Raw genomic sequence first — 27,276 nt, forward strand, 5'->3', positions numbered from 1 at the left:
TTGTCTGTATACCATTTATGAAATGGAAATTTTAGCGTGACATCTTTTAAACCCTATACTTACTTTTAAAACAAAAGCACGGAACATGTATCATTTTTTCAAACAATGGTTTTTTTTCCTCCCTAATTTCTTGGGTGAATACTCACAGTTGCCTAAAAGTGCTTGAGAAATACTCCTCCCAGCAGGCATTTGACAATGTCTGGAGACATTTTCTGATTGTCACGACTGCAGCGGGGAGGATGTTACCTGGCATCCAGTCAGTAGAGGCCAGAGATGCTGCTGAACATGCTACCAGGCACAGGACCCCCAGCCCCCAACAAGAACGAATCACTTGGCCAATTACCTGGCCCAAAATGAAAGTAGTGCCAAGGTTGAGAAACCCTGCCCTAGTGTAATAAATGGTGTGGAGATAAGTGGCTAATTTTTTAGTTTATAATAATCCAACTACTCCATGGAAACAGTGTAATTGAGGCTGATTAACTAAGCCAAGGCTAGCCAAAGCTCTCAAACTCAATGTGTGCATGTGACCTTAGTTAGTACTTACCTAAGGAAGGTGAGACAGAGTAAAAAGGAATAATGTGCCTTAATTCTTTGTATAGCACATTGAAAAACCTGTATTAAACAGTAATTAAATATTCTTTATCAATCTAATGGCCAGTTTCTCCATTCTTTTTTTTTTTTTTTTTTTTTAATTTTGGTTGAAATGAAACAGTGAATCCACACAGCTGTTGAAAGAATTGGGCTCTGGCACACCTAACTAGAGAATACCAAGCTGTTTTTTGCTATAAACCCCTGACGTTTTATGGCCAATTGTATTGTTTCTTGTCTGTTTTGCTTTGTCAGATACAAAGGAAATCATTGAGCAGTCCAGATAGCTCAGGCTGCCAGCACAGGCCAGACCAGGAGGGCAGTCAAGGCCATCCATAGGCACATGGGCAAACATGTGTTTTCCTCAGACATCTTTTCCAAGTCAAATTCTTGGAATTTAAAAGGCTATGATCTGGATTACCTATAATGCAAATAGAAAATACTAAAAGTGTCATTGCTGAGCTCCAACCCCATCCTCCATTTTATAATGAGGACTTTTCCAAAGGCTTAGGTAGGTATTGTCTGACAACCCTTCTGTCTCCATTGCTCTTGCTTGTGCCGTTTTCCTCCAAGTCTCTCCTAGAGAACTTGTGGGTTCAGAAATAGAGAAAAGAAGGTGCAAAAAGTAGAAACGGATGGTGTTCTTCAAAGTGTGAACTGGGATGCTTGTGAAAATGCAGATTACTGAGCCTCATATCCCAGTCTGATCAAAGAAGAATCTTGAGAGTTGGGGCCTAAGAATCTACATTTGAACAAACTCGCCCAGGTGAAATTCACTCTTTTGGAAGTTCAAGTACTCTGGAAACAAAACAAGCACAGAGGGCTCAGGTGCTAAGTTGGTGGTTTCCAATGCCTCCTCTGTAACTTCTTGCAAATTCCTGAAATGTTGTTTCACTTTACCTTGTTTTCACCACCTGAATTTCAACATTTAGAAATTCATTGGGGCTTATTTTTCTTACTTGTTTAGCAATAAGCGAAAATAGCTCCCTGAAATTAAGGAGTTTATACAGCAATTCACACGAGTGTGTGAACTAAACAGATGACTTTTTCCTCTTAACACGTGGTGTAAAGGAGCCATCCTGAAGGATTAGGTGATTTAAATAAGGAATAAAGAAAGGTGGATAACTTTCAGCTACTGGAGAGGAAGGTAGGCTTCTGAGGGCTTCTATAATGTGGAGGCACCATGAGGTTGAGAGTGGTTCAGTAAGGGAGGAAGAGTGTTGCCAAAGAAATTGCTCATCTTTCAAAAATTCACTAGGTTTCTGCCAGCCAACAAATCAAGTCCTAAAAGTGAACTGTTGTGCATCCTAAAAGTTCCTCCTCTTTCCTCTGGCACAGGCTGGTCCTTCAGCGGACAGGATTTTACAACAAATGCTATGTTATGGATTTTAAGCAAAATTTTGTGTCTTGGCCTCTAAGCTGTCCTCTACCCCCACTTAAATGTAGATTTCCTCAGTAGGAAGTATACTTTAAGCTCCGATAAGTTATTCAAGCATGTTTTGACATTTATAGCAAAAGGGACTCTACAGAGGCAGCTATGGGCTGAAAGGAACCAATGACAAATTTTACCTAGTTTATAAATAAAATTATCACTTAAAAGTATCCACTGTGGCAACTTTGGATGAACAGCATAAACTGAAAAACAACCTATGTTGGTTTTTCCCCTCTTGTTAACATTAATATTCATGATAATTTATGTAATTGCAAGTACCCACTATAATATATACACTTGTATATATATTATATCCACTTTTGTTGCTGATGTTTAAAGACAATCATTCTAAAGAGAGCATTTTCCCCCCCAAATCTGAAAAAGTGTTATGTTTTTCTTTAAGAATTGTCATGTTAGAAGCATTACATGTTTCTGACACAATGCGCATTAGAACGTATGCTCTGGACCAGCCAGTTTAAAGATTAACTTTTTTCCCCATATAAAATAAGACTTTTACCTATATATACCCCCCCCACCCCCGCCAATGATTTCTTCATTCCAAACTGCTCTGCAGTTTCTCTTAAAATACCAGGCTAGTTTACCTATTAGGTTATTAAAAAACTGGGATTTAAAAAGAAATCCATTCATGCAAATAGCAAACTCTGGCTGGGATGCTGCCAGTCCCCACTGCAGTGACATCTGCTGGATGGTTCAGCTGTTGAGTTCTGTGGTCTCATCAATCTCATCTGGATTTTTGGTCATTTTTTCATATTTTCTTTTGAAAAAGCCCAGCTGCAAAGGGGATGAAGTAAAAATGTTACCATCCATGGCTTATTTTGTGTAGTGCTTTTGACCCACTTTGCTATCCACTTTCCCTAAAACATCTCTGGGAATCCCTGAGGCTCTGGAGAGGGTGGTATGCAGACAGCTGACCAAGTATCTATCACCCCTTTGGTGAGGACGTTTCTATCCAGAGAGTTGAACTGAATTGCATAGTTAAATTTTTCAGAGTCTACTTATTTGAAGCTGAGCAAAACGTTCAGGGCCTGGATGAAAGGGAGCCCTGTATTTTAAAATATGAAACTTTTCTTACCTTCCATAAAATTGCAACCAGAGCTAACAGCAAAAGGATTCCAGCGATTACACTTCCTACTATAACTCCTGTTGGTACTTCGGCTTTCTCATCGGGCTTCATTATTGTAAGAGGAATCTGAAAATGTATGTTCACAATTGTGTTATCCAATTTCAGCACCAAAAAAAAAAAGTGAGATGGTCTAGTCCAATTCTCTAATCCTATAAATGAAGGTCTATTGCTCTAGAAAGGTGACATGACTTGCTCATGGTGGCATTCCTCAAACACTGCAGTACAATTTTTAGAGAAAATGCTCCTGCAAAATCCAGGTAAAGAATACAAGTTTTCTAGTTTCCCTCCTTTAATTGCATCAGTATTTTGTGGCTATGTCACTTCTGACGATCTCAGATGCTTCAATTATTTATGAAATATAGGAACTTCAGCTTCTGGCATACATTCGCATCATCAAGTGAAAGCCAACAGCCGTGGGGAGGGAAGTCACAGAACTAATTAATTAACCCCACTCCATTGTGATTAAACAACAGCAGCAGCAACTTTGTATCCAGCTTCTAAAATGCTGATTTCGCTTAAATCTCATTCAAGGTTGGTATCAATTGTTGCAAAAGTAGGACTAATATCTCAGGGCTCAGGTTGACCTTTTCAGTGATAAAGTTGTCCTTGAGGCTATTTACGATTCTTTATGTTTACTTTCTGGCAATCTCAGTGACACTGTAATGGAATGACGGCCCTAAGAGTTTTAACAGTAAAATTACATATTAGTCATCTTTTTAATTGGGTAAAGAGTCTCAACCATTTCCTTCACAAAATATTCTTAAAGAGCTGCATTTTGGAGCGAAGGAAGGGGACAATATCTAATTATTTACTTGATTTAATATTAAATTACAGTGGCAGAGAAGTTGCTTTTTGTCATAAAATTTATGAGTTGGGCTAAACTTGAAGCTGGCCTTGGTGACTGTATTTCTTCTCACTTATATATTCAGGAGCTAAAATACGGCTTTCTAAATTTATGAATAAAGTAACTATACATTTATATAGTTCATTGCTTAATGACAGTCATATACCTACCGCTCTGTATTCCAGAGCTTCCTAATCTGGGGTCCACGGATCCCTAAGGTCCCGGAAGTACAAAATTTTGTGGATCAGATTTTTAAGTGGGCCTGAGATTCAAATAAATATAACAAACACTTATCTACCTATAGGGATGTGTCAATTTATTATTTAGATTCAAAATCTTATTGAAAAAATTATCCAAATAATTGGACTCAAAAAATATTTTCACAGACACAATTAAGCAATAATTGGTTTCTATTATTAGTATTGCTAAGAGAAAACCAAGAAAAGAAGTATCTAATAGGTTCATTAAAATTGTTAATTTGAATTTATATATTTAATACTGCTTTCTAAAAAACAAGGACTTTGGTAGAGTTTCACATATTGTTTGAACACTAAATTTTTTATAAAGTGAGCTTTTTAAAAAATCTATAGTACTTTTCCTCTGGGCTAAGTTCATAGCACTTTGAATTTGAAGTCCATATTTTCTTTGGCTCCATTTCTGGTTTTCCGTGCCCCAGACTCTGAAGAGAGGGTGTGGGCTTTTACTGAAGCTCTTAAGCCAGAGGCAGAAAAGCATCTTTTATTGTGTGGACTCATTTTTCCTGGGACAGGAGTGGGACAGCAGTACTGTGAGCTCTACTCTCAGGCATTGAGCAGGCTCATCAGCGTTTTAACCAAGTCCGTGGACTGAAGCAGTGGACTGATGCCAACTGCAACCCTGGCCTTGGGGTTAGAGTCTTGAACTGGCTTCCAACTCCTAACAAAAGCATTGGGAAGAGAATGCTTAGGGTTCTGCCAGCAGATTAGCAGGGCATGGAAATCCTGCTATATCTAAATATGGCACATTCTAACCAGAGTTTCAGTGCAGAGGAAAACTGTCCAGTGCCAGCTCTTGGAACACAGAGCCTTTGTTTTCTATGAAAGTACTTTTTTTTTTTTTTTTTTTTTTTTTTTATCAAGGAGAGCATTTAGAGTTTTCTAGAATGTAAGACCTAATGAATGGACATGTCATACAGTGTCAGTGTCTAGTTATAAGGAGTACTATTAAAAAAAATCTCTAACAAATGCCTTATTTATTAAGCATGCCTCAGCACTTCTCTTTTAAAAAATACTCTACAATTTATGATTTAAATAAGCATGACTTAGACTTCATGGCCTAAGATCTGAATGGCTGTGTGTAAGCATGAGAAGGGAAGAGCTGGTGGTGCTGGTTTAGGCAAGGAGATGGGACATGTTGGAGTCCCAAATGAGATAGAACCCCTTTTGTTGTGCCTGTCATTGGATCATCACTTCTAGGAAAGCCACCTTTGCCAACATGTGGGGCATGGAGGAGGGGAAGTATACCACTGGACTTTTTGAGTAGCAAGCACCCTTGCCAGAAACTCAACGTGATAAATGTCAGATTTTTCGAGTTTCAGTAAGATGCTTCGACATACATGTAGGTAAGAAGAAAGACTATTCCAGGTTTTTGAAATGAAATGCCTATTTTAGACTCTAATGACTGCTGGGAGAGATGTGGTGCACTCACCGTAACGGTGTTTTCTTCGATCACGTATATCTGAGGGTTATAGGTGTCAATCTCTGCAGCTGCTATCAGCTGTACTGTCTGGAAAGTCGACTGGAACATAAGAATAAAGAATGAATTTTATCCTAGCAGCAGTAAATGCAGAAAACCTGACATGTTTATGATTTATTTCTTTCCTGCTAGAAAGTGATAAGAGCAAATGCCAATCCTGAAGACTCTAGAATCTTTGTGAGCTTAAACCGGCGTTATGTAACAGGACTCCAGAGAAGTACCTGAGGAACTTTTAAACCATGCAGATGGTTGGGCCTTGCTGTGCAAATTAAACCAAATCTCTGGGGTGGAGTCCAGACATTAGCAGGTTAAAACATCTCCCTAAGTGATGTGGACTTGAAAACAGGGTTGAAAAACAAGGGTTTAAAAATGAATGTTTTTAACTGGGAAAGATCACGGTTCAGATTTTTAAAAACTTAATGAAGTTTGTGACATGAGAGAAAATTGCAGACTTGGTATTTTTATATACTTACCCGAACTTAAATCACATAATGGAATGGAAAAACCTACATTAAAAAGGGAAGAGAATTTTCCTTCTGAGTATATGTGTGTGAAATAATACTGTTTAAAAGTACCCTTGAACTTGACCATGCGTGTCAGCAGCAGACACCCTGAACCTTTTGGCATGTGATATCACATTAGTAATAATTTCAGATTTCCTAATCTAAGTGTTTCTATTAAATCATACTGGATTTGGGACAGGCACATAGGAAGGATGTGTATTTTACACTGATGTCACTAGTAACCTCCTAATATGAAATAACTACATGCATTCCTTGATCTAGTTACAGAAAAATAATCTATTTTTCAATGGAAACATTATTGATGTCTATATCTTGCTGTTGTTTTCTCTATAATGCAAATACTGGGCCTGACGATTACTGTGAAATAGAATACAACGCTCAGATTTTAGAGCTGCTTTCATGTGCTCTGGCTACTAGGACTCAGTTTTTCTGGTTACTAGGGCATAAGATTCAATATACTCCATGAGGTAACTTGCTAAACTATATCTAAGAGCCAGAAAGAAAGAATGTATTTCCAAAAAGTGAGGAATTTATTTCCTTTCCACTGGCTCAGTCTCTGGTTACTCTTAATTTTCTCAAGATGGAAGATTGCATCAGAAATTAACCCTGATCACCAGTCACTTAAACATGTATTATCGGGGGAACATTAAGAATATCAATAATGGTTTAAGTAGCAGTTAAGTGAATGCTGGTTGCATAGTCCTTGTAGACTACAGATGGAAGAATTTTTCTTAATATTGATAGGAGTCTTCAAAAAGTTCGTGGAAAATTTTGTATTTTCTTTTAATTCTATTTTTCCTTGAAACTTTTTGAAGAACCCTCATGTATCTACACTCCCAAATCAGGCCCTTCTCACAGGTCCACAGTATTCTGCAGGGTTAACAAGTAGAGCTGTGCATACCACACACACCTGGGAGAGTGAAACATCACACCCGCTAGCATTCCTCAAGGCTTTTCCATACAAATGGCAGCCAACACTGCCAGCAGTGTGGAGGCCTGAGCAATCACTTTGTGATGAAATTACTTGAAATGTTAAGTTAGCTGGGATTACATCAGAAAAAGGGTGGCAACAGAAGGCAGTACATAATGGGCTCTTATATAGGAAATGAGATCAATGTTTCATACCGGATCTCCCAGGTGGTCTGAGAAACATTCACTTTGCTGATGAAATAGGTGAAAATAAGGTGGATATAAACATCTGACCCTTCATGAAGGAGGAATATGTGTAAGACTTGACATACAATAATTCTCAGGGGCGTTTGCTCCATTTAACCGTCATGACCATGTTGAAAAAGCATAAAAAACACACTTCCCAAGAAGTTTGCTCCCAGAATGAAACTTGCTTCTGAAGACCATCGAAAGGTACTTTAAAAAGTCTCACAGTTAAAATGATCTGGCCTTAAACAAACTCAAGACAAACCGAATGTGTTTTACAGAGCTGGCGTGATTGCATTTTCATGTGCAACAGTTTTCCTTCCCAGTTGGCAAAGTATGCTATGAAAATATTTGTTCCTCAAAGCCAAGGGGCCAAGGACCAATTGGTAAAACTGAGCACGAGACTGCAGCAGAGAGAAGGTGGCACAACTAATGGAGTGCTTTGCATCTTATAGGATTTGTAATTGCCCCAAAGGCGTGAAAGCAAATGCACTGACAAGAAAACAAAACAAAGGAAGCAAAAAGAAAACCGACTCCTCATTTCCCCACTCCCCCAATTCTGTATTTTTTTCTAACCTTCCACTATTCCTTTTTCTATTATGTCTTTATCCAAGAATATTGCTTATATTTTGACTCCAGGGACAAGTTTGGAGGGAGCATAGTTCTCTAATCTTATACAAAACTCCATAGCAGGGAATGGGGTTTACTGGAGAGATCATGAAATGGTGAAAAAACAGGGAATAAAATGTGGTTTTAAGCAACTTGGGAACTGATTTATTTAGTTTAAAAAAAAAAATCCAGCGAGAGCCACAAAGGCTCCCAGGAGGTTTCATACTAATTTCTATTCTGCCACCTCAATCAGGGCCAATGTTGGTAAAGGAATGGCTAGCCACTCAAGCAGTCAGATTTAAGAAGGCCTGTCTGTCTATCCTTAAGTTTTTCATGCCAGACTGAAATTCTGACTACCAAAATCCCTGCCAAAAGCAAATATCACTATGGTATACTCACACCTGACATATAGAAAAAAAACCACTGACATAGTTTTGGCACTTTCTATAAACTTTTCATGGTGATTGAAATGACTTAAAAGGTTGTGTGCTCACTGGCCTCTTTCATCAGAGAAAGCGTAAAACAAGACAGCAGAGTGGTTACCTGGCTCTACCATAGGAAGATGGATTCTTACACTAGATTCATCTACTAGCTGGTATGAGATCAATCAGACAATTAGCTAAGAGCTCAAGGAGAAAGACAGAGACGCATGCATTTTGACTTGGGTGTGGTGGATGAAACTGGGAGGGTGGAAATGCAGGGAGCATGGGGATGGAGACAAAACAGGTGGCCACTGTAGCCAAGGACAGCAGAGGCGGATTTGACACCATGCTTACAGATGTAGCAGGGCAGCATGGAGTCGGAGAAATGGACACTTTCACAAGCATCCCAGGTGATTCTGATGCAATGCACATCGGACAAGCATTGCAAAGGGATGGAAGCAGAATGTCTTCCAAGGTAAAATAGCTCTGGAATATTTGGGCACTGCCAACATTAGTCAGGATACTAATTTTGTCAAAGGGTAAGAACTTCTTGACAGTGGGGTCTGCATTTCCTTGCTGTTGATAAATCGAATAAATAAAGCTCATACGTACTGCCGCAAAAGTCCTGTTCCAGATTCTGGTAGACACATTAATGAAGTATTCTCCTTTCACGTCAAGGTCTTTCAGCCAGCAGGTAACATTACTACAGGAAGCAGTTCTGCAGTTCTTATAAGGTGGAGTCAAGGTTAAAAGAGAGAGGGTTAGTATGGGTTTTAAAAATAAATGCTAAAATTTTACAAAGATAGATAAAACCCAGTGCTGGAAAGGATCTAGGAAAACAAGCAATCTCATGAACTATTAGGAGTTATAACCCTTCTTCAAGGGATTTTGGTACTGTGTCTCAAAATGTAAAAAGTGTAAACCCTTCGCCCCAGCTATTTCATATCTAGAAATAATCAGAAATAAGTGGGACAATGTACACCAAGCCCATTTATTGCACTGTTTATGAGAGTTAAAAAAAAAAAACCCAATCAAAGAACTGTAAATAACTCATGTATATCAAGAATGTACTAGTTAAGGAAATTACTGAACATACACAAAATGTAGTATAATTTAGTCATTAAACTTAATGATAAAGGTGCATTCCTTAGATTAAGAAAAAAAAGTTGGCTGTAAAAGGATCAGTGGTTTCCAGGGACTAGATGGAGCGAGGAATAAATAGATGGAGCAGAGAGGACTTTTAGGGCAGTGAAAAAACTCTGTATGACACTATAATCATTGATACATGTCATTAAACATTACCAAAATTCATAGCACAGATTTGTACAACACCTAGACTGAACGCTCATGTCATCTATGGACTTAAGGTGATAGTGATGTGTCAATGTGGGTTCACTGATTGTAACAATTGTACCACTTTGGTGCAATATTTTGATAGTGGAGGAGGCTGTGCATATGTTGGGACAAGGAGTATATGGGAAATTTCTGTACTTCCACTCAACTTTGCTGTGAAGCTAAAACTGCTCTAAAAAATAAGTCTAATTTAAAAAGTCTATGACATTGTCCTATGCCAAAGGCTAAAAGGTAGCATGGTTCATTTATGTACCACCATACATATAATCTGTATGTGGATTAATGCACATTAAAAGAAACACTGTTTCATCCTCCTATTTTCCTTTTCCCCATCCTTCAAGAAATAAAGCAATTTCAATAAAAGAAAACAAGGAAAATTTAAATATTGCTTATAGGAGAGAGCTGTGGTTTGTTTAGGGTTTATTTGTTCACTAAACACTTACTTATTAAACAGGCATCATGCTAGATACTAGACTAATCTGTTTCTCAAAGAAGAGGGCACAGCTTGGGAGCAGGAGATAATAAAATATTGAAAAACAGAAAAGACATCAGGATTATGTGGAAGGGGGATTTAAGGGACTTCGCCTCTAAAGCATGTGCCCTGTTCCCTCACAGCTCTTTGCAGTGTTTCCAAAGTGCACAATGCAGAAACACACTAGTTTTACACGATTCCTTTTGACATCATGAACTCTGGAACATGCAATCTTATAAGTCATGTCATAAATAATAATTCTAATAACCTAGATTTGAGCATGCATTTCCTAAATCTTGATTTGTTTGTAATCAGCCACCAAAGGTGAAATAAGAAAGCTCTATGACATCAGCTGGTAGGAGAAAAGAAGTGCCTTGATTCCAGGTAAAGCAAACAAATCCCTGAAGGAAATTTTCATGTTAACTTATTCTCACCAGTTCTTTTATGTGCCGGAAATTTTCACTCTTGAAAGACACAGAAGAAGATGTCTGTCCTATTTTCAGTGGATTTATATCTGCATTACAACTGATGTCACCAGCCTACAGAGAAGAACACCAAAACCAGATTTAGGGAGCAAAATGGCTTATAATGTTCCTTCCAATGTGTTAAGAAATCCTGCTGTCATCTGTTGGGGCAGGGGAGGGGCTGTTAGGCTTCTTTCAACTGCACTGACCTGGCCAGACTTCTTGTAGTTACCAAGGTAAACCTTGAGGTATTCAAGTCTTCCTGACTTGAAGTGGGCTAAGTTCTTACAGTTCACATGTGATGAGACAAATTTGCAACAGCAATAAACTGTGAGTGATTTAATTCAGGCTTCTTTTCTGTGGATTTTGATTTCCTGTTGTCTCCTGTGCACACTACAGGAACAACACTACTGTAGAACCAGCCAAGTGCTACACTAGGGGTGAGCCGATGTCAAAGGGTTTGGCTAGAGCAGTGCTTCTCAGCCCAGGCTGCAGGGTGGAACCACCCGGGGAGCTTTCAAAGAAAGATACCTGTGTGGGAGCCCTATCCCTAGAGAATCTTATTTAATAGCCTGAGGTGGGTGTGGGCATCACTATTATTTAAAAAGCAACCTGGATGAGTAAAATGAACAGGGTTGAGTGTCATTGGCTGAAAGCCCAGGCTAGCTGCTTGAAGACCAGCTGTCAATTTGCAGCAGTGTAGACCTGCTACAACCAGAGGTCCAACCTCTCACTTCCCAGTCTTCTCTGTTAAGAGGGCCCTGACAAAGTCATATCTTCACCTGGCCAAAACAGGGCTCTTGGAATAAATTCTGCCATATGTAAATTCCTAGACTCAGACAGTTGTTTTCTCGTAACAATATTCTGCTTCTAATATGAAATTATTGCTAGTTAATTGGCAGCTGGATGCATTGGGGTTATCTTCTGTTTCCTATCTATAAAATGTCAGACACAATCACCCCAACTTCATGGGTTATTCCCAACTTGAAAGTGGTTATTTTTATAGGCAATTTTATTATCCTTACCTGGTCTGTGTGCACCCCAGTCAGGTACATCAGTGGATTCTTTTCTTTGGTGTATTCAGGGATGCGAATGATTACAGATGCCATGCTTACTGGAATGCTTCCTGTTGTTACCTACATAAGGAATAAAACATGCTGGTATTGTTATATGATGCATATAATGCAAAGAAAGTGATCTAACCCCTGTGTTGATGAGGGGCAACTATAAAGTGGTAAGATTGAGTCCATATGAAAGGGAGTCATTACTTTACAACCACATTTCAGGTCATCGTGTCTCATGGGAAAAATCTCAACATCTACAGCTTTAATGGGTAAATGATTTGTGACTTCAGAGACGTGGTATAAATGGTTGAAAACACTCTCTGGGGAGTTGGGCTGCCAGGGTGTGGGGTCCCATTCTGCCACTGACTAGCAGTGTGGCTTGGGCAAGGATCATGACCTCTCTGTGCTTCAGTCTTCTCATTTGTAAAATAAAAATAACCGGACATTCAGCAGGAATGGTAGAGGGCACTGGTAAGCATCTGTGCTCACTGGCCAGTGCTCATGCCCTACTAGTTGTTAAGCATTTAAAATAACACCCCTATGAAAAATAATAGTACCCACTTCATAGCTGATCTGGGAATTAAATGGGGTAACATATGTAAAACACTTGATACAATGGCTGATACTAATTACTGTCCCCATGAATGTTATTTCATTATTAATACCAATTAATTAAATGTCCCATTAAGAATGTGATTGCCAGATACCATCCATATTTTATAAATTCCAGCATCTGAATCTCCAATCAAGATTCTTTTAAAGATATATTTTTTTTAACTTACAAAATTGCAGAGTTGCAAGCATATGACGGACTAGTAGGAAATGTACAAAACTAAAATGGTACATCAGGGTAATGCTCTGCTGATTGATATTGAACATTTATCTTTAAAACATATCAATTATCCCTTACCCAGAAAATGTAACTATTCACAAAGCCCAGCTGTTTACTTATCTATGGTCTATTCTAGTGGTTCTCAAAATTTGGCACCTGGACCAGCAGCATCAGCATCACCCAGGAACTTGTAAGAAATGCAGGTTTTTAGGCCCACCCCAGATCTCTGAGTCAGAAAGTCTGGGGATGAAGCCCAGCGTGTGTCTCAACAAGCCCGCCAGGTAACTTCAATACACATGTTTGAGAACCACTGGTGTACTTCAACTTCTTTTTAGTTCTCTTCCCAAACTCATTTTTTCCCCTTCCCCTTTCTCCTAGATTTGCCATCCTTAGGACAGGCATACCAACCTTAAGGGAGAAGATGAATTTTGGACCAATATCTTCAAAATTGTGCACAATAGAAGGAACATTCCCATCCGAGGAGACTTCATAAAAATTTATGTTGGTGGATCTGTTGGATGATGTTTGTAAGGCCAAATATTTTAGTTTTGTTCTTAAAGCAAAACGTTTCTTTTATTTAAGTATCTTCTAGCTTAAATTACAAGTAAAACAGTTTACTTTTACTGGGCTTATGTTCCAATGTATGTTTCTAAGATTACAACAAATTCCTTTAAAACCATGTCCCTTCACCAACTTTCTGCTTTATATGTTTATCAGTTGTCAAGTTTCTAAACTAACTACAAAAGTATTACTTTAGAACTGACAGTAGAACTCTTCTCAAAATCGCCATTCTATTGACTGATAAGCCAACACAGTGAACACTCAGTCCTTGCTGACTTGATGAATGAATTTATAAGCCAGGGGTTTTCCACTTGGTATTGAAGAAATATAATGATAGGATATTGGGTATTACCTTTTGCAATACTCCTTACTGTAAACCTATAAAATTGGCATACATTTTCTTTGTTAATCCTTCTTCCTATTCTTCTTTAGTTCCAAACCAACTCTAACAGTTTAGGTGTGAATTAGGGTTGGTCAAATCTGTTTTAACCACTGCGGCTGACCCAGAAGTTTTATTAGACTAGCCCTAAACACATTGGACTGATCTTGACCTCTTTGCTTGGGACTGCCAACTGAGGTCTGAAAGCAAATCTATGACTAGGTCAGGGGAATCTCCCTAGGACCACTCAGAGTGGTGTGAAACTGGAGACCTCCCCTCTCTTCACTCATTTCTGGAGCTGCAAGGCTGGATCTCAACGAGGGTAGCTTCTTTGGGTTGGGGTTGGAGGTGAGTGGTGAGGGTAGTAGTCTGAGAAGTTCTATGCACATCCCCTCCATTCATTCCCCGCTGGACAATTTATCTTAATTACAGGATGTTGCTTCTATTTCCTAAAAAAAAATTGGGCTGGATATTTTCTGAAATAGAATTTTTAAAAAAATTTCTTTACTGAAAGCTTGTCTTTCTCTTTTTTATGCCTAAAAAAAACTTTTTCCAAATCCTCAAAAGGAAAATATGTCATAGGGAGACTTGAATAGATGTGGTATTTGTCAAGGTTATGTATATGAGAGGAAACAATGATTTATCAGCCTTACATGGAAAATGGGAAAACTGAGTAAGATTTGAAACAGAAAGCCTGGCTGTGCATGCATGAATTATTCCCTGTGCCTTCCAGAGCTTTGTGTGAACCCCTAAATAGGGCCAATTTCTAAATTGATAAATATGTTCTGCTTTTGCTTTTTAAAGAGATCTGACATTTTTCCACTTTTTACTTAAAGTGTTCCTTCAGTTACTTAAGTGTTGGTCAATACATTTGTAATAGCAGTTAGCCATACTCAGGAGCACCCTGTTTCAGAAATAATACTATCTATTTCCACCCATCATATTTGTGGAATATAACTACACAATTATATAGTACAAAAGTTGTTGCTAAGGGATACATTCAGTAACTGGGTAGAGCTTTTTTCCAAACATTTGCAAAGATATTTGTTAAAAGATTTTTTTTGCAGCATCGCTTGTGATAGTTAAACAAAAATGCAAAACAACCAAATATCTCATTAATATTGGATTAGTTCACATGAATTATGATCCAGCCAGGACTAGAATAAGTTAGATATGTATGTCCTGATATGAAAACTTCTCTAAGAGTACATAAAAAGCAAGATGCAGAAGAATATTTTATCATTCCTTTTGGGTAAGTAAAATGTGTGTGTGCACGTTTGTGTGTGTGCATGTGTGTGTATGTTACACGCATAGAGCCTGGCAGATAAGCAAACCCCGTATCTGGAAGATTTTATGAAAACTGTCTAGTTATTATTCTATGGAGAGTGGCACCAGGGAAGGTGGGGAGGGACAACTTCACTTCTCATTGTGTATCTTTCTTAATATTTGGGTTTTCTGGAAGGTAGGATTAGGGGCCACTTTAGCTTTTGTTCTTTATAATTCTCCACGATACATTGTTAAAAACTACATGATGTATTTGAAAGAACATTAGAATATATTAAAATTCAAGTTACCATCCTAAAAATACATAGCTAAGATGTTAATTAGTGACAGTGAAGTCCCATTTCAATCTTATATTTATTTCTTGTGAAAATATATGAAAAAATTGGCCATGGTGGGAGAGTGGAATGATAAAAAGGCTGTATTAACTAAAAATGTTTAGGAGAAGAAAAACATCAATGTAAGTAAGAAGAAAAATATTTAGGTAATGTGGTAATATCAATCTCTTTGCTTGCATTTGTCTTCAATTACTTATGTTAGCAAGTGGGGGTCCTTTGGAAGCTGCTGTTACTGATGAGTTTTTCAGGGATGGATGATTTGGACTATATTTAATTTCTGGTTGTGCTGTTTGCAACTCACTTGAACAGAAGCATTCTTTTCATCTTTTCTCATGTGTCTCAAGCTCTAGACATGAAGACATATTTTCCATTTTGTTTTTCTTCAGCGATCTATTGGATGATCTACAAATTCCATGCTTTTAGGGGCTGGGGTGATGTGATGGGAGTTAGAGAAACCATCTGTCACGGAACTTCTTGGGAAAACACTGCCGTGTGTCTTTCAGGGGTCATTGGTCTGGGCTGGGAAGCAATAGGTAGAAAACTCTGCTTCCCAGGCTTGGAGGTGGGCATCCCCTGCAGCCCGTGCACCTGCATAGCTGTGCTCCACTGCATCTCTACCATGACCTTGCCTCACTTCTAAGTGTGAGTGAAGGTGATGTCAACCTACTGGCACCTGTGGTATTTGCATATTACCTACTTCCCAAGACACCTGTCCCTCTGAACAATTCATGATAGACTTGATCTAGTTTCAATATCTGATCAGACAGTCTGTGACTAGATTTGTATTTGTTGTGGACCTACTATGTGCAAAGCATTGTGCTTGGGGCTTGAATGTCCAGGAATAGGGATATTGCTTGAGCTCTTATGTGCACTGTAGAAAGCAGGCAGTGAGAAGAAAGTGCTGGCACCTCTCAGGGCCCTTAAGACTTCTGTTTCAACATTTTGGGGAGGTCTGCAGTTCCTGCTTGGGAGGGCCTGCAGAGGAGTTTCCCCATGGCATGTGGCAAGAGGGTTATTCCTCTGCCTTTCTGGTGCTGCTCTCAGTCAATAAATCTCAAGAGCTGGACAAGGTTTTCTTAGAGAATAAGTTGTTTGTGGACGTCTATTGTAGTTGACAAGGGGGAAATATTTTAATCCAAATTCTTCAGTTAAGAATGAGTAAACAGAACCAAATGTGTTATAAACCAGAGTGGTGTCAATGATTAGAGGCTACGCACTGCTTCACCTACCTTGTTAAGTGAATTTCGGCATCATACAGAAGAGGAATTTTGAGGTTGACCAAATTATCTGCTTTGTTTTCTTCCTGGCTTTCACTATTGAAACAAACATTAGAAAATTACTTAAAAATAAATATAAAAAAATCCCTCATCAATATGACTTCATTATATATTACCTTAAGGCTTGGAAACTGAGAGATGCCTGATTTTGAAGGTTTTGAAGATTGAAGTCGAAGTTAATAGTAAAAGTCACCTATACACAAAATTGAAATTTATCAATCTATAGGGGTCAACATGAAAAAAAATTTTTTCATAAAAGTAAACTTGCTCCAGTTTGATTCTGAATTTTATATACCTTAAGCTTTCAAATTGGTAGAATATCTCTTTCTTCCTTTTTCTGTAGCATGCCTCACTTTAGAATTAGGAGAGCTTAACTTTCAACTGATTCATGTAAGTTCTCCAGGTACATGTTCTTGTCTGAATTTAAGAGCTTTGTGCTGATGTGAAACTTGCTTGCCAGGGATTAACAAATGACCTCTGTGACTCTGTGCACAGCACTTTTACCAATGTTGGTCAATATATTCTGACAAAAAGAACTTTCCATATTGTGTGCTTTTTAGAATGAACTGCATGAGGGAAATTTTACTTTTGTTTATAATTTAAGGAAAAAATTCCTCTAAATATGCAGCCAGTTATTTTGTGATGTCTATGAAATGATGATACCTAATAAAAGTTATGTTGGTAAATTAACCTGTGTGCTGAAGCAAGGCTAGCATGGATTTGAGGATGAAATAAAAGTTGTACCTGCTGTTCTCTCTTTAAAGCAGGGTAGCCTACATCGCAGGTAACAGACTTCTGAGATGAAGCAACCTGGCATGTGACTTCTGTGCCATCAATCTGAACAAGACAAAGGAAACAACAATGATCAGTCAGTATATAATGCAGGCGTCTGCACAACATATTGAAAGATGTACAGGGACATTTTAGCAGTAAGGTTGGTTCACAATGAAATAGCTTATTGTCCCTCAAGACTTGAAAATATTGCACTATCTGGGTGGCTAACATACTATATTTATTGCTAACCCCAAAGATAAGCAGGACACCCAACAAGCTGAAGAAGAGATTAGATACTGGAATTTTTTTCCCAAAAGGGAATCAAAGTTCTCATATTTTAGAAGCATAATTAGTTTTAATCCAATATTCAAAAATACTGTCTTTTGTACATATGTTTCTCTCAAAATATTTGAGATTTATATTTTCAAGAGAAGAAAACAGAATCATATATTGGTGTTATCTGTATTTTAAATAATTAAAGAATTTGTTTTAGTTTTCCTTAGGTTTTTTCGTTTTAAAATGAGAACTTGCCATTTGGCACAGGATGTTTAAACACTGAGGTCAGGATAGGTTTAGAACTCTAAATCTATTAAGTTCAGTTTAACTTTAAACTGGATGAAACCATTTTTTAATCCTGTCTTCAAGTAGCTCATTTGGAAAATCTCAGCTTTTCCTTTTCTCCTCTTGTCTCTTCACTGGTTGGTGGTAGATGAGGGACCGGGGCACTCATGGTCAAGTATGTTCCTGGTACAGTGATCAAGTCTATGTGATCAACTGGCTTTGCTGGAATGCATCGTCTTGGCAGCAGCAAGAGCTGTGGTCACAAAGCTTGGGCTCAGCTGTAGGATTCAAACGTCCCAGAGCAAGTGCTCTGCATCTGTGCAAACCACAGCCACCTGGCACACAGAAGGCTCGAGAAGAGTTACAGGAGTGTCTAGCTACTGCTGCCAAATCTCAGGGAAAGCAAAAACTGACCCAAGATGTGAAGCACAATTGGCCTAGATACAGAGCCAGACAATGTTCATGTGGTTTAACTAGTTGGAAGCCACCAAGTTAAGACCAATCAAGGTGCTTCTTCATGCAGGATTCAGACAACTAGGAAGAGTGGAGATTGAGCATAAAGAAGACAGTAATTGATAATGAGAAGGAAATGCAACGGTGCTGTCATCACATACCGGCATGGAAAATGAAGCAAAAAACAAGTTTTCTGAAAAGTCAACAACAATTCCAGTGTTGTATGCACTTTCCCTTTTGTTTTTCAGTGTTACTGAAAATGTTAACCTTTTGTTTTGATTGCTGACAATAAAGGGTTGTTCTCTGTTAAAAGTAAAAAGGAGGGGAAAAAGTCATTAAAGTAAAAGGCCAGTTCATAAACTCCACTCATTTGTAAACTCTTTAGACCTATGAGTATTTGGAATACTGAGAAAATTGCTTAATAATAAACTATCTTCAAATTAAAATGATACTGACACAATAAATAAGAAAAAGCTATTGGATTTTCTTTGCTGCTTTTAATTACATGCAGGGAAAAGAACCATTCAAATACAAATAATTTTATATTTCTTATTGTTTTACTCCTTTGTGCAGTGTAGAAATAGAAATTTAGTTTTTAAAGGTCTTTACCAGTCAAGAATGTTTCATTTGTAGAAAAAAAAAACTCCTTAAACACTCATTTAATAAGTAATAAAGTAATCTAGAGTATCTTTTATTTTTTATCTTTTATCTTTTATCTTTTATTCTGAGCTTTAAAGTAAAACTTACTGGGCCGAGCCCGTGGCGCACTCGGGAGAGTGTGGCACTGGGAGCGCAGCAGCACTCCCGCCGTGGGTTCGGATCCTATATAGGGACGGCCACTGTGCTCACTGGCTGAGCACGGTGCCGCCAGTCTCAAAAAAAATAATAAATAAATAAATAAAAAATAAAGTAAAACTTACTGAGCAGGTGGCAGCTGTTGGACACTTAGAACTAGATCAGAGATGCAAAGTCCATCATCACCACAGTCTTTATGGAAAGGGATCTGCAAGAAAGGAAAACAAATCAATATATTTGTTTCGGATTAAAAAAGCCAATTGCAAAAGAATACATACACTATTATTCCATTTATATGAAGTTCAAAACCATGCAAAACCAAACAATGTTTTAGGAATATTCATTAACACAAAGTTCACGATAATGATTTGCCTAGGGGGAGCTGGATGAAGATGGATATGAGCTTTATATGTATTAGCAATTTTTTATTTTTTAAGTGGGTGGTGAGCACAAGGTGTTTGCTTTATTTTTATTTATTTCTTCAACACATTTTTTGAACACTTGCAGTGGGTCAGGCACTCTCTAAGAGCAGAAAATAGAGCAGTGAAAAAGAAAGACAAAAATCCCTGCCCTCATGGAACTTATGTACCAGTGAACTCTATACATGTGTAATTGTAATTCATTTAGAAATCTAAGAATTTAAAGGCTATGTCCTAAGTATCTTTCAAAAACTACTGCAGTGACTATGACTTTGTTAGTCAGTCTAAATCCAGGAAGGGGAAGCCACACTTACGCTGAAGGCCTTGGCAGTATCAGAATAGGCTTCAAGGGCAGGGCTGGTGCCAGGGTTTTCCAGGCTGATGTCCACACGCAGATCCAAAGGGTTGACAACATCAGAGGGCTTCTAAATACACACACACACACACACACACACACACACACACACACACACACACGAGTCAGTTTACTGGGGCATCGCAGATTTAAAACAAGAAATTTACACAAATATGTTTGCAATTGAGACCATGGTTAACTCTCAATTATGTAGAATATTCTTGTTTTGAATGATCAAGACTCTTGCTTCTTCTCTTCTGTCCTAATTCTGTTTTTAGCCTCCCTACTACCAAGAAACTTAAAGAGACTTGGGTCCAGTAAAAATCTGAAGTAGCAATTCTTAGTTAAGCTCTTTCATATTCTCATTATTTGTACACAAGTAATTGTAAATATTTAGATGATATGTCCAGTTTTGATGCTCAAAAGACTCCTGTGTCAGTACCTGGCTCTTAGGTTGTTGGCTACATCCTTCCAATTCCTATAGCCAAAACTTAAGAGTTTTTAGGTGTCCTGACCAAATCTCTGAAAGGAAATATTATGACGTGGAAGGGCAGGGGCCCAAGGCTGGCTGTCAGGTAATGGACGAGAAGCAGCTCTTCCTTAGTCAGACTGTGACTGTTCTCTACAAAACCAGATAAAGTGATTTCCACAGCCTCCATCACGCTCCCCGACGTTGGCTGTTAGGACCTGCATTGCCCCCTGCACATACAGAATGACACATTTCCCTCAGCAGTCATTAAAGCCAACCCTGCCCAGCTTCAAGTACAACTTCTCCACTTTGCCTCTAGTATAGAGGGTAGAGGATTTCCTGCATTCCAAGAGGCACAAGGCCTTTCTAGTTTTTGAGACTTCCTGTCTAATGAAAAATGTAAAAATGCCAAAACAGGGTTGCTAAAGTCATTTAGCAATCTGCTTACAAACCTCTTCCCAGTTCTGGTCAGTCAAGAGCCATGGCTACACAAATGATAAACCCTAAACTTCTAATCTGCCTTCTTTTTAGAGCTGTATCTTCACTTCTAGTTAGTCCATTCACAGGCAGGACTTACTCCTGAGTCATGAGCCCTTCTGGGGGCCTGTCTACTAGGACAGCTCCCTGACCCCAAGGAAATGTTTCTTCAGCTGGCTGTAGGCTTGGCACGTAGGACAAACTTTAACTGGCATTGACATCAAATAGTAGATAGGATTTTTTTAAAAAGAACAGCCTGGCTGTCTTCATTCTGCTGCTAAGGATAACGTGTGTAATTTCATCCACCACTTAGCAGACAGCTTTTTTTTTTTTTCCTTTAAAGAATCTGTATAATTGGCACCTTAACAGAAAAATAAGTCCAGGCCTCACAAACAAGAAATCTTCAAATTGAACAATTAAACAACTCAGCTAATTCTAATCCATCTAACCACTGACTTTATGTTTTTCCAACTCCTACCCTTAGCATTTCCTGAAGTGTGATCTCTGTACCATTCATTCACATCAGAACTATCTGGGGTGCCCCCTAAAGTTGCATATTCCTTGGACCTTCAAACCTAGACTTCTGGTGGTGGGACCCAGAATATGCATTTTATGTTTCCTTACCAATTCTTTTGCACCTTAAACTCTGAGAACCATATTCTAGGAAAGTACTCAGACAGCTCTTAAAGTGGTTTCCTGAGTAAATTATACTCTCAAATATCATTATGTGGTTTCTGAGGGGAAATATTCATATAACTTATAAAATAAATTTCCTGTTGCAAGGTTTCTCCTGAGAAGCATTTTTCCTACTTGGGAGACTTTCAAAATCAATGTGAACTATAGTTACTATGACATAAGATTAGAACAAATAATTTTTACCTCATAATCCACCATCCTTCACCTATGTTCACTTAAATTCAATAGTGAAAACCACGACTGAAATTATCCTTTTGAGTAGCTTAAATATAAATAAAATTTTCACCAACAGGAAAATGTCAAAATTAAATTTATTGCCAGCTGAAAGTTTTCCCTCTTAAATATTTTAAAAAGTACTGTATCTTTGATTTTTCAAAGAGTCTTACTTTTAGTCTTTCTAGTTACAATTACAAATAAAATTTAATGCTACTAACTTATGTAGTAATAGAATGTGACCATAAGTACTAGCATAAAAGAAATATGGTTCCTGTTCACGGAATTAGACAAGAAAGGCATTAATTAGAAGGGCAAGTATTTTCTAACTCATAAGCTTCCATTTTAGACTTTCACCATTCATTGGTCCTTGAGGGGAAAGGATTTGAAAAGGTATGATGCTGAGGCCTCACCTGTATGTGAATGATGTGCTCAGAGCAACTCTGTGCTTGATTTACTATCATATTCTTCTTCAGGTACCTTTCATTGTTTTCTTTAAACAAACCCCTTGAGGTTACTCTGGATGAAAATCCATCTGCATCAAGTGTGATGTTATACACAATGGCTATGATAAATATTATAAAGAAATGTTATTACGAATGAACTTAAAAGAAAAATTCCTGCTTTATTGTGCCTTATTGGAAAGTCTCTGACTTCAAGAAAACACGAGAACAGAATTTACACTGGTGGACTGGGAACCATTGACACCACCACATGGCATTTGTAATTCCAGATTTGATAGGATGTAGGTGATATATAAGAAATAGGATTCTGAGAAATGTGGCTTGGTGCAGTGGGAAGAAAATTAGGCTTGCCACCAAGAAACCTACTGGATGGGCTTAGGCACAGGACTCACTCCCTCAAGCCCTGGCTTCATCATCCATAACATGAAATTACAGGGAGGAAAGGAACAGTTACTGAGTGGCTACAATCCAACACATTCTCACAGGTTAACTTCTACAACTTTTACAATAAACCTGGTGAGTGAATATCATTATCCTATTTTTCAGATAATGAATTAAAATAAAAGAGATAAAATACTTCACCCTTAGTTCACAGAGCTAGGACATGGTCAGAAATAAAATTTGGGTATTTTTGAAATAAGACCCTATATTCTTTCTGTTTCCATGAAGTTGTAAGTTCTGTTTCCATGCAAACTGTTATTCTGAGGATTGACTGAGAAACTCTAGGGGAACATGTACAGTGCTGGCACTTTCTAGATGCTTCCAGAGGGAAAGGCATGCAACATTACTGCAATTAGGGCTGAATCAGGCAGACTTGGTTTGAATGCTAATTCCACGGTTTAGGAGCTCTGTGACTTTGGGTGATTTACTTAAATTCTTTAAACCTCTGTTTCCTCTTCTATAGAAGAGAGATAATAATAACCACTCAGGGAAGTGACAATGAAAATAAAAATGGGATAAAAGCTGATGTCAGTAGCCAGTGTCCAAACTATCAGAACTACTACCTTCACCTAAAGTCCATCAGCCACACGTCCAAAATTGAGAGAGAATATCTGGTGCTATTCATAGCACCAACTGCCTTATTTGGAGTTAATCTGTGTTATTTTATTACTTTCAGTTTTTTAAAAGTTAAATATACTTCCAAAAACATTAATGTTACATGTTACCTTTAAAATATCTAGTAGAGATGTTGTATAATTTTTCTTGCTTTAATGACTTGAGGCCAACAGTGATAGATAAAATATAAAAGAATCAAATGAGCTAAAAGTAAGTGGTGAGAATGATACGAAGGAAACACTAGTGGGGAGGTGACCCCAGTTAGGACAAAGTATACATGTTAAATACTGTTATTTTTTTTAAGCAGCTTGGTAAAATGATATATAGTCAAATGGGCAATATATCAATTTTTTATGCTATTAACCTTAAACTGGAGTGTACACCTGATGCAATAAATAATAGAAACCATATGCTTTCTCAATTCCCTTTTCACAGTTGTGAAGATGGGATGCAGTCTTACACACTGTTGTTGCCAAGCAATGAAGTGATGAATGACCCTCACTGGCTTGTCTGTGTGGACCTGAAGGCATCAGGGAAAAAGATTAAAAGAAAGGGAGCCCAAGAGTAAGAAAGCCCAGGGACCCATGGCAGCCATTCGATGGGAAGGAAAATCTCTGAAAGTAGAATGTTTGAGTGGGGGGCAGCAGAAGGGTTTGAAGTACAGTCAAAAAGTAGAAGATACATGAGACACATTCGTGCTTCAGGTCCAGAAGAGCTGACCAGCCAGCCGTTTCTGCCAACTAATATATTTTCCAAGTTAATCTTTTAGACAGACTAGCCACTTAATGTTTAGACAGCAACGGGATTTGACTTAACTATCATGGCTACTCAGATGGATGTGCTATGAGGCAGGTCCGTGAGATACGCTACTCAGAGTTGGGTCAATGTTTGAATGCCTGGAAAACTTCCAGATGGATATGAAAAGTAGGAAAATATGAAAAGTGTGCCAAGATGTGAATCTATATTCTGCCCTGTGTTCTTACCTTATTTATATCTTGGTATGAATTGTGGCAAATAACCTACCTCTATATTTTCAGCCTTTATGTTAGTTTGTTTACTAATTAATTAAATACCTGTAGGAACTACAGGTTTTGAAATTTAGAGCCAAAATCTGATGGAAGGGGGATTAGGACCCATGAAACGGCAGCAAATGAAAGAAGATAGCTTTGAGTCAAGTGTCACATTGTGCGGTATGTATGGAGGGCACTGACATAATTGGAGCAGGGGAGGTGACGGTGAGACAGAGTGGTTAGAAAAGGCTTCAGAAGTAGGCAGGACTTCAGCCGGTCATAGAAGATGACTTGGCCAGCCTGAGTGAGAGAGGACAAGACGACACTTCCTGCTGACATTTGCCCACAGTGTTTTCCTCACTTCCTTGCCCCCTACACCCGACTCCTCATCTGATGGGACATAGTTGAGACTTTCACTCACTTCTCTGTATTATTTAGAAAATTTAAAACACTGGGCACATATCATACATTGCTTTCCATTTTTCTTTCACTATTTCATGCTTATTAATTCCTCAAGAACAAGAACAATACTTGATAATTTTACTGAACACACCGTATCTAGACCACGGCATAACTAACATATTGCACACTTGTTTATGATAAGCAGTCCAGTGTAATCTGTGTGAGCTGAAGGTTTTAAGTTAAGGGAACTGAGAGGAAGAAAAACTCCAAGGATAGAGTTGGGAGAGCCCATAAGTATGTCGTGAAGATTACAACTTTCTACAACAGAAGTCGCCTTCTAGAGATGAGAGAGGAATATTATCTACACAATCCTTCCATGCATAATGAACCATTTTTGGGCACCACAAATGTATGGCAATTTAGGCATCGGTAAATAAAGATGCTATACAAAGATGCTATTTGGTTTGCTATACAAACCAAAATGTAGGTTATATTCAGGGCTAAAATTCTATAAGCAAACCTATCTCTGTACAGGTTATTTCAGGTCTACGTACCCACTTGATTGTTTTGCCTAGTAGGTCTAAATTTTGCGCTTAAACAGAGTTTGAGGATTATCTGAGCGTTCTTGTTGAACAAAGTGATTTTTTCTGGTGTGAATGAAGCTTCTACAGCCACATCAGCAATACTTTGTGACCTGAAAGACATAAAAGGAAACAGATAAATGGACATCATTAACGAGCACACATATTACAACCTTTACATGGAGGACCCAGTGCCAGCATTATCAAATATTCCTCTCTACTCTCTATCTAAGCACTTTAGCAGAATTTTATATTTGAAGGCTCTAAGATGGCAGGCAGGGATAGTGTCTTTTTCGTTTGTGACTGCATCAGCAGCACAATCCACATTCCATATTTTTAATTAAATGAACACATACATGAGCACAGGATGGGAGTTTGCAAGCTCTGTGCGAGTCAAGTGCAAAGTCATGATCTGTTGTGTTTTGACATCTGGAAGCAGTGAAGTTAGGGAACAAAGCGGGTGGAGGTAGGGGTGGCCGGGCAGAGGAGTGTGGTCCTGGCTGTTTCTCTGCTGCCTCAGTGGCTGGCAGTGATCCTTTCAAGCGTGGCATATGGCTATGATAGTGGCAACCAGCCTGATGCCAGACAACAGCTGAAGAGTCCATCTCAGGCAGGGCACTATAGATTTCTGACAATGGCTTGGCCCTTTAGATATCTGACACATAGCCTCATTTACTCCCTACAATGCTTCTGTGAAATAGGTAGAACAAATATTATCTTCATTTTATCAATGAAAACGTCTGAAACACAAAGTTAGTGACTTATCGGTTTACTGAGTAATAGCCAGTGAGAAATTAGAACTTATGGTCTCCTAATTCCTCTGCCAGTGAATTTGTACTTATCATCATGACTCCATGTGCACCCTCAACTATTTACAAAGCAGCATGCAGTAATTAGTAATTTTACTGCTTTGAAAAGTGCCACAAGAAGGTACAGAAAACATTTTCTTTTCATTTTGGGTACCACCTGAAGGACTTTAGTCAATTGAAAAATTAGTTTAATAGTTAATCATGTATCTATCAGGCCCCCTAATAAGCACTCACAAAACATCAAATAACAAGTGCAACATGTCCCCAAACTTGCAAGATCTAAAACACCTAAGTGAATGTTTTCTTTAAGGCAATCTCTTAGAGAGACTGAGCACTTATTCCAATAGAGATGCCATTATTTTACATATCTATAAACTTTTTTAAAAAAATATTATTTTCAAGGCTTTACCCAGGAAGACCAGTCTCAGGAACTTATAGGAATGTGATCATGAAATGGCATTAGCTTTATACTGATCATCTCAGTACCTGGATTTGACTCCATGTGTCTTGACTTTTTTGAAGAATCAGAGAAAAAGTCTGGCCATCACTGACTGTATTAAAAAGGAGTGTCACCGTACAGTTAGTAATAGCCTACCAAGTCTGAAGTCTACCAAGATGGCCACAAGGTGATGTTCACTGAGAGGTAGATTTCTTATAAAATTGTTTAAAAATCAGCCATATAATTATATGACACCTTGTATTTACTCTTGGTATGCTACTCTCAAGTGATTATAACTGATTTTATTTAGTAAATATATTTTCCTGTTTTTCAAAGTCCTTGCGTTTCATTTTTCCACATAAGATTTCATTCTGTAATAAAAATAATGCCTTTCATTCTTTAAAACACAAGTGAAATTTGTATCATTAAACTCAAAATCATAATACATCAATGAATAATGTTTTTATGTTCTTGATATATTTGGACATTTAAAGCACACTTTCCAACAGAGACAAATGAATGAATGGAGACTCTTGATCAAATAATCAATTTCTTTCTGATTGCATTCCCTTACCAGTACAGTATACTTATTTTTTGACCTTGAATTAAATGGCCTTTGAATCCCTATTGTTCCACCGATCTTCAACTCCTATGGAGGTCAGTGAGAGGTCAGCTTAATCTAAATAATGGTTTCTTGCTTTATGACTAATAATTAAAATATAGCTTTTAACCACATAAGAGTTACATTTTATTTATGTGGTCTGAATGTCAGTATTTTCATGCACTCTCATACGGCTTCTTCCTTTCTGTAAGCTGAAATAAGGCTGTTT

General features: G+C 38.1%; 1 protein-coding gene across 1 annotated transcript in view; it reads right to left on the reverse strand.

Moving 5' to 3' along the window:
* Positions 1–2,731: 2,731 nt before the first annotated feature.
* ITGA2 (integrin, alpha 2 (CD49B, alpha 2 subunit of VLA-2 receptor)) overlaps positions 2,732–27,276 on the reverse strand; it is a 100,383-nt gene continuing 75,838 nt past the window's right edge. The window contains exons 16-30 of the mRNA XM_008573525.1: positions 25,172–25,311; positions 22,099–22,250; positions 19,790–19,900; positions 19,182–19,264; positions 18,423–18,564; positions 17,218–17,310; positions 16,590–16,666; positions 16,426–16,509; positions 13,046–13,148; positions 11,767–11,877; positions 10,712–10,816; positions 9,065–9,178; positions 5,695–5,784; positions 3,114–3,230; positions 2,732–2,812 (exon numbers count right to left, since the gene is read on the reverse strand). Coding sequence (XP_008571747.1) covers positions 2,732–2,812; positions 3,114–3,230; positions 5,695–5,784; positions 9,065–9,178; positions 10,712–10,816; positions 11,767–11,877; positions 13,046–13,148; positions 16,426–16,509; positions 16,590–16,666; positions 17,218–17,310; positions 18,423–18,564; positions 19,182–19,264; positions 19,790–19,900; positions 22,099–22,250; positions 25,172–25,311 — 1,603 coding nt within the window. The remainder of the gene's footprint in view (positions 2,813–3,113; positions 3,231–5,694; positions 5,785–9,064; positions 9,179–10,711; positions 10,817–11,766; positions 11,878–13,045; positions 13,149–16,425; positions 16,510–16,589; positions 16,667–17,217; positions 17,311–18,422; positions 18,565–19,181; positions 19,265–19,789; positions 19,901–22,098; positions 22,251–25,171; positions 25,312–27,276) is intronic.

Source organism: Galeopterus variegatus, unplaced genomic scaffold, assembly GCF_000696425.1.
Source record: "Galeopterus variegatus unplaced genomic scaffold, G_variegatus-3.0.2 Scaffold930, whole genome shotgun sequence".
Taxonomy (NCBI): Eukaryota; Metazoa; Chordata; class Mammalia; order Dermoptera; family Cynocephalidae; genus Galeopterus; species Galeopterus variegatus.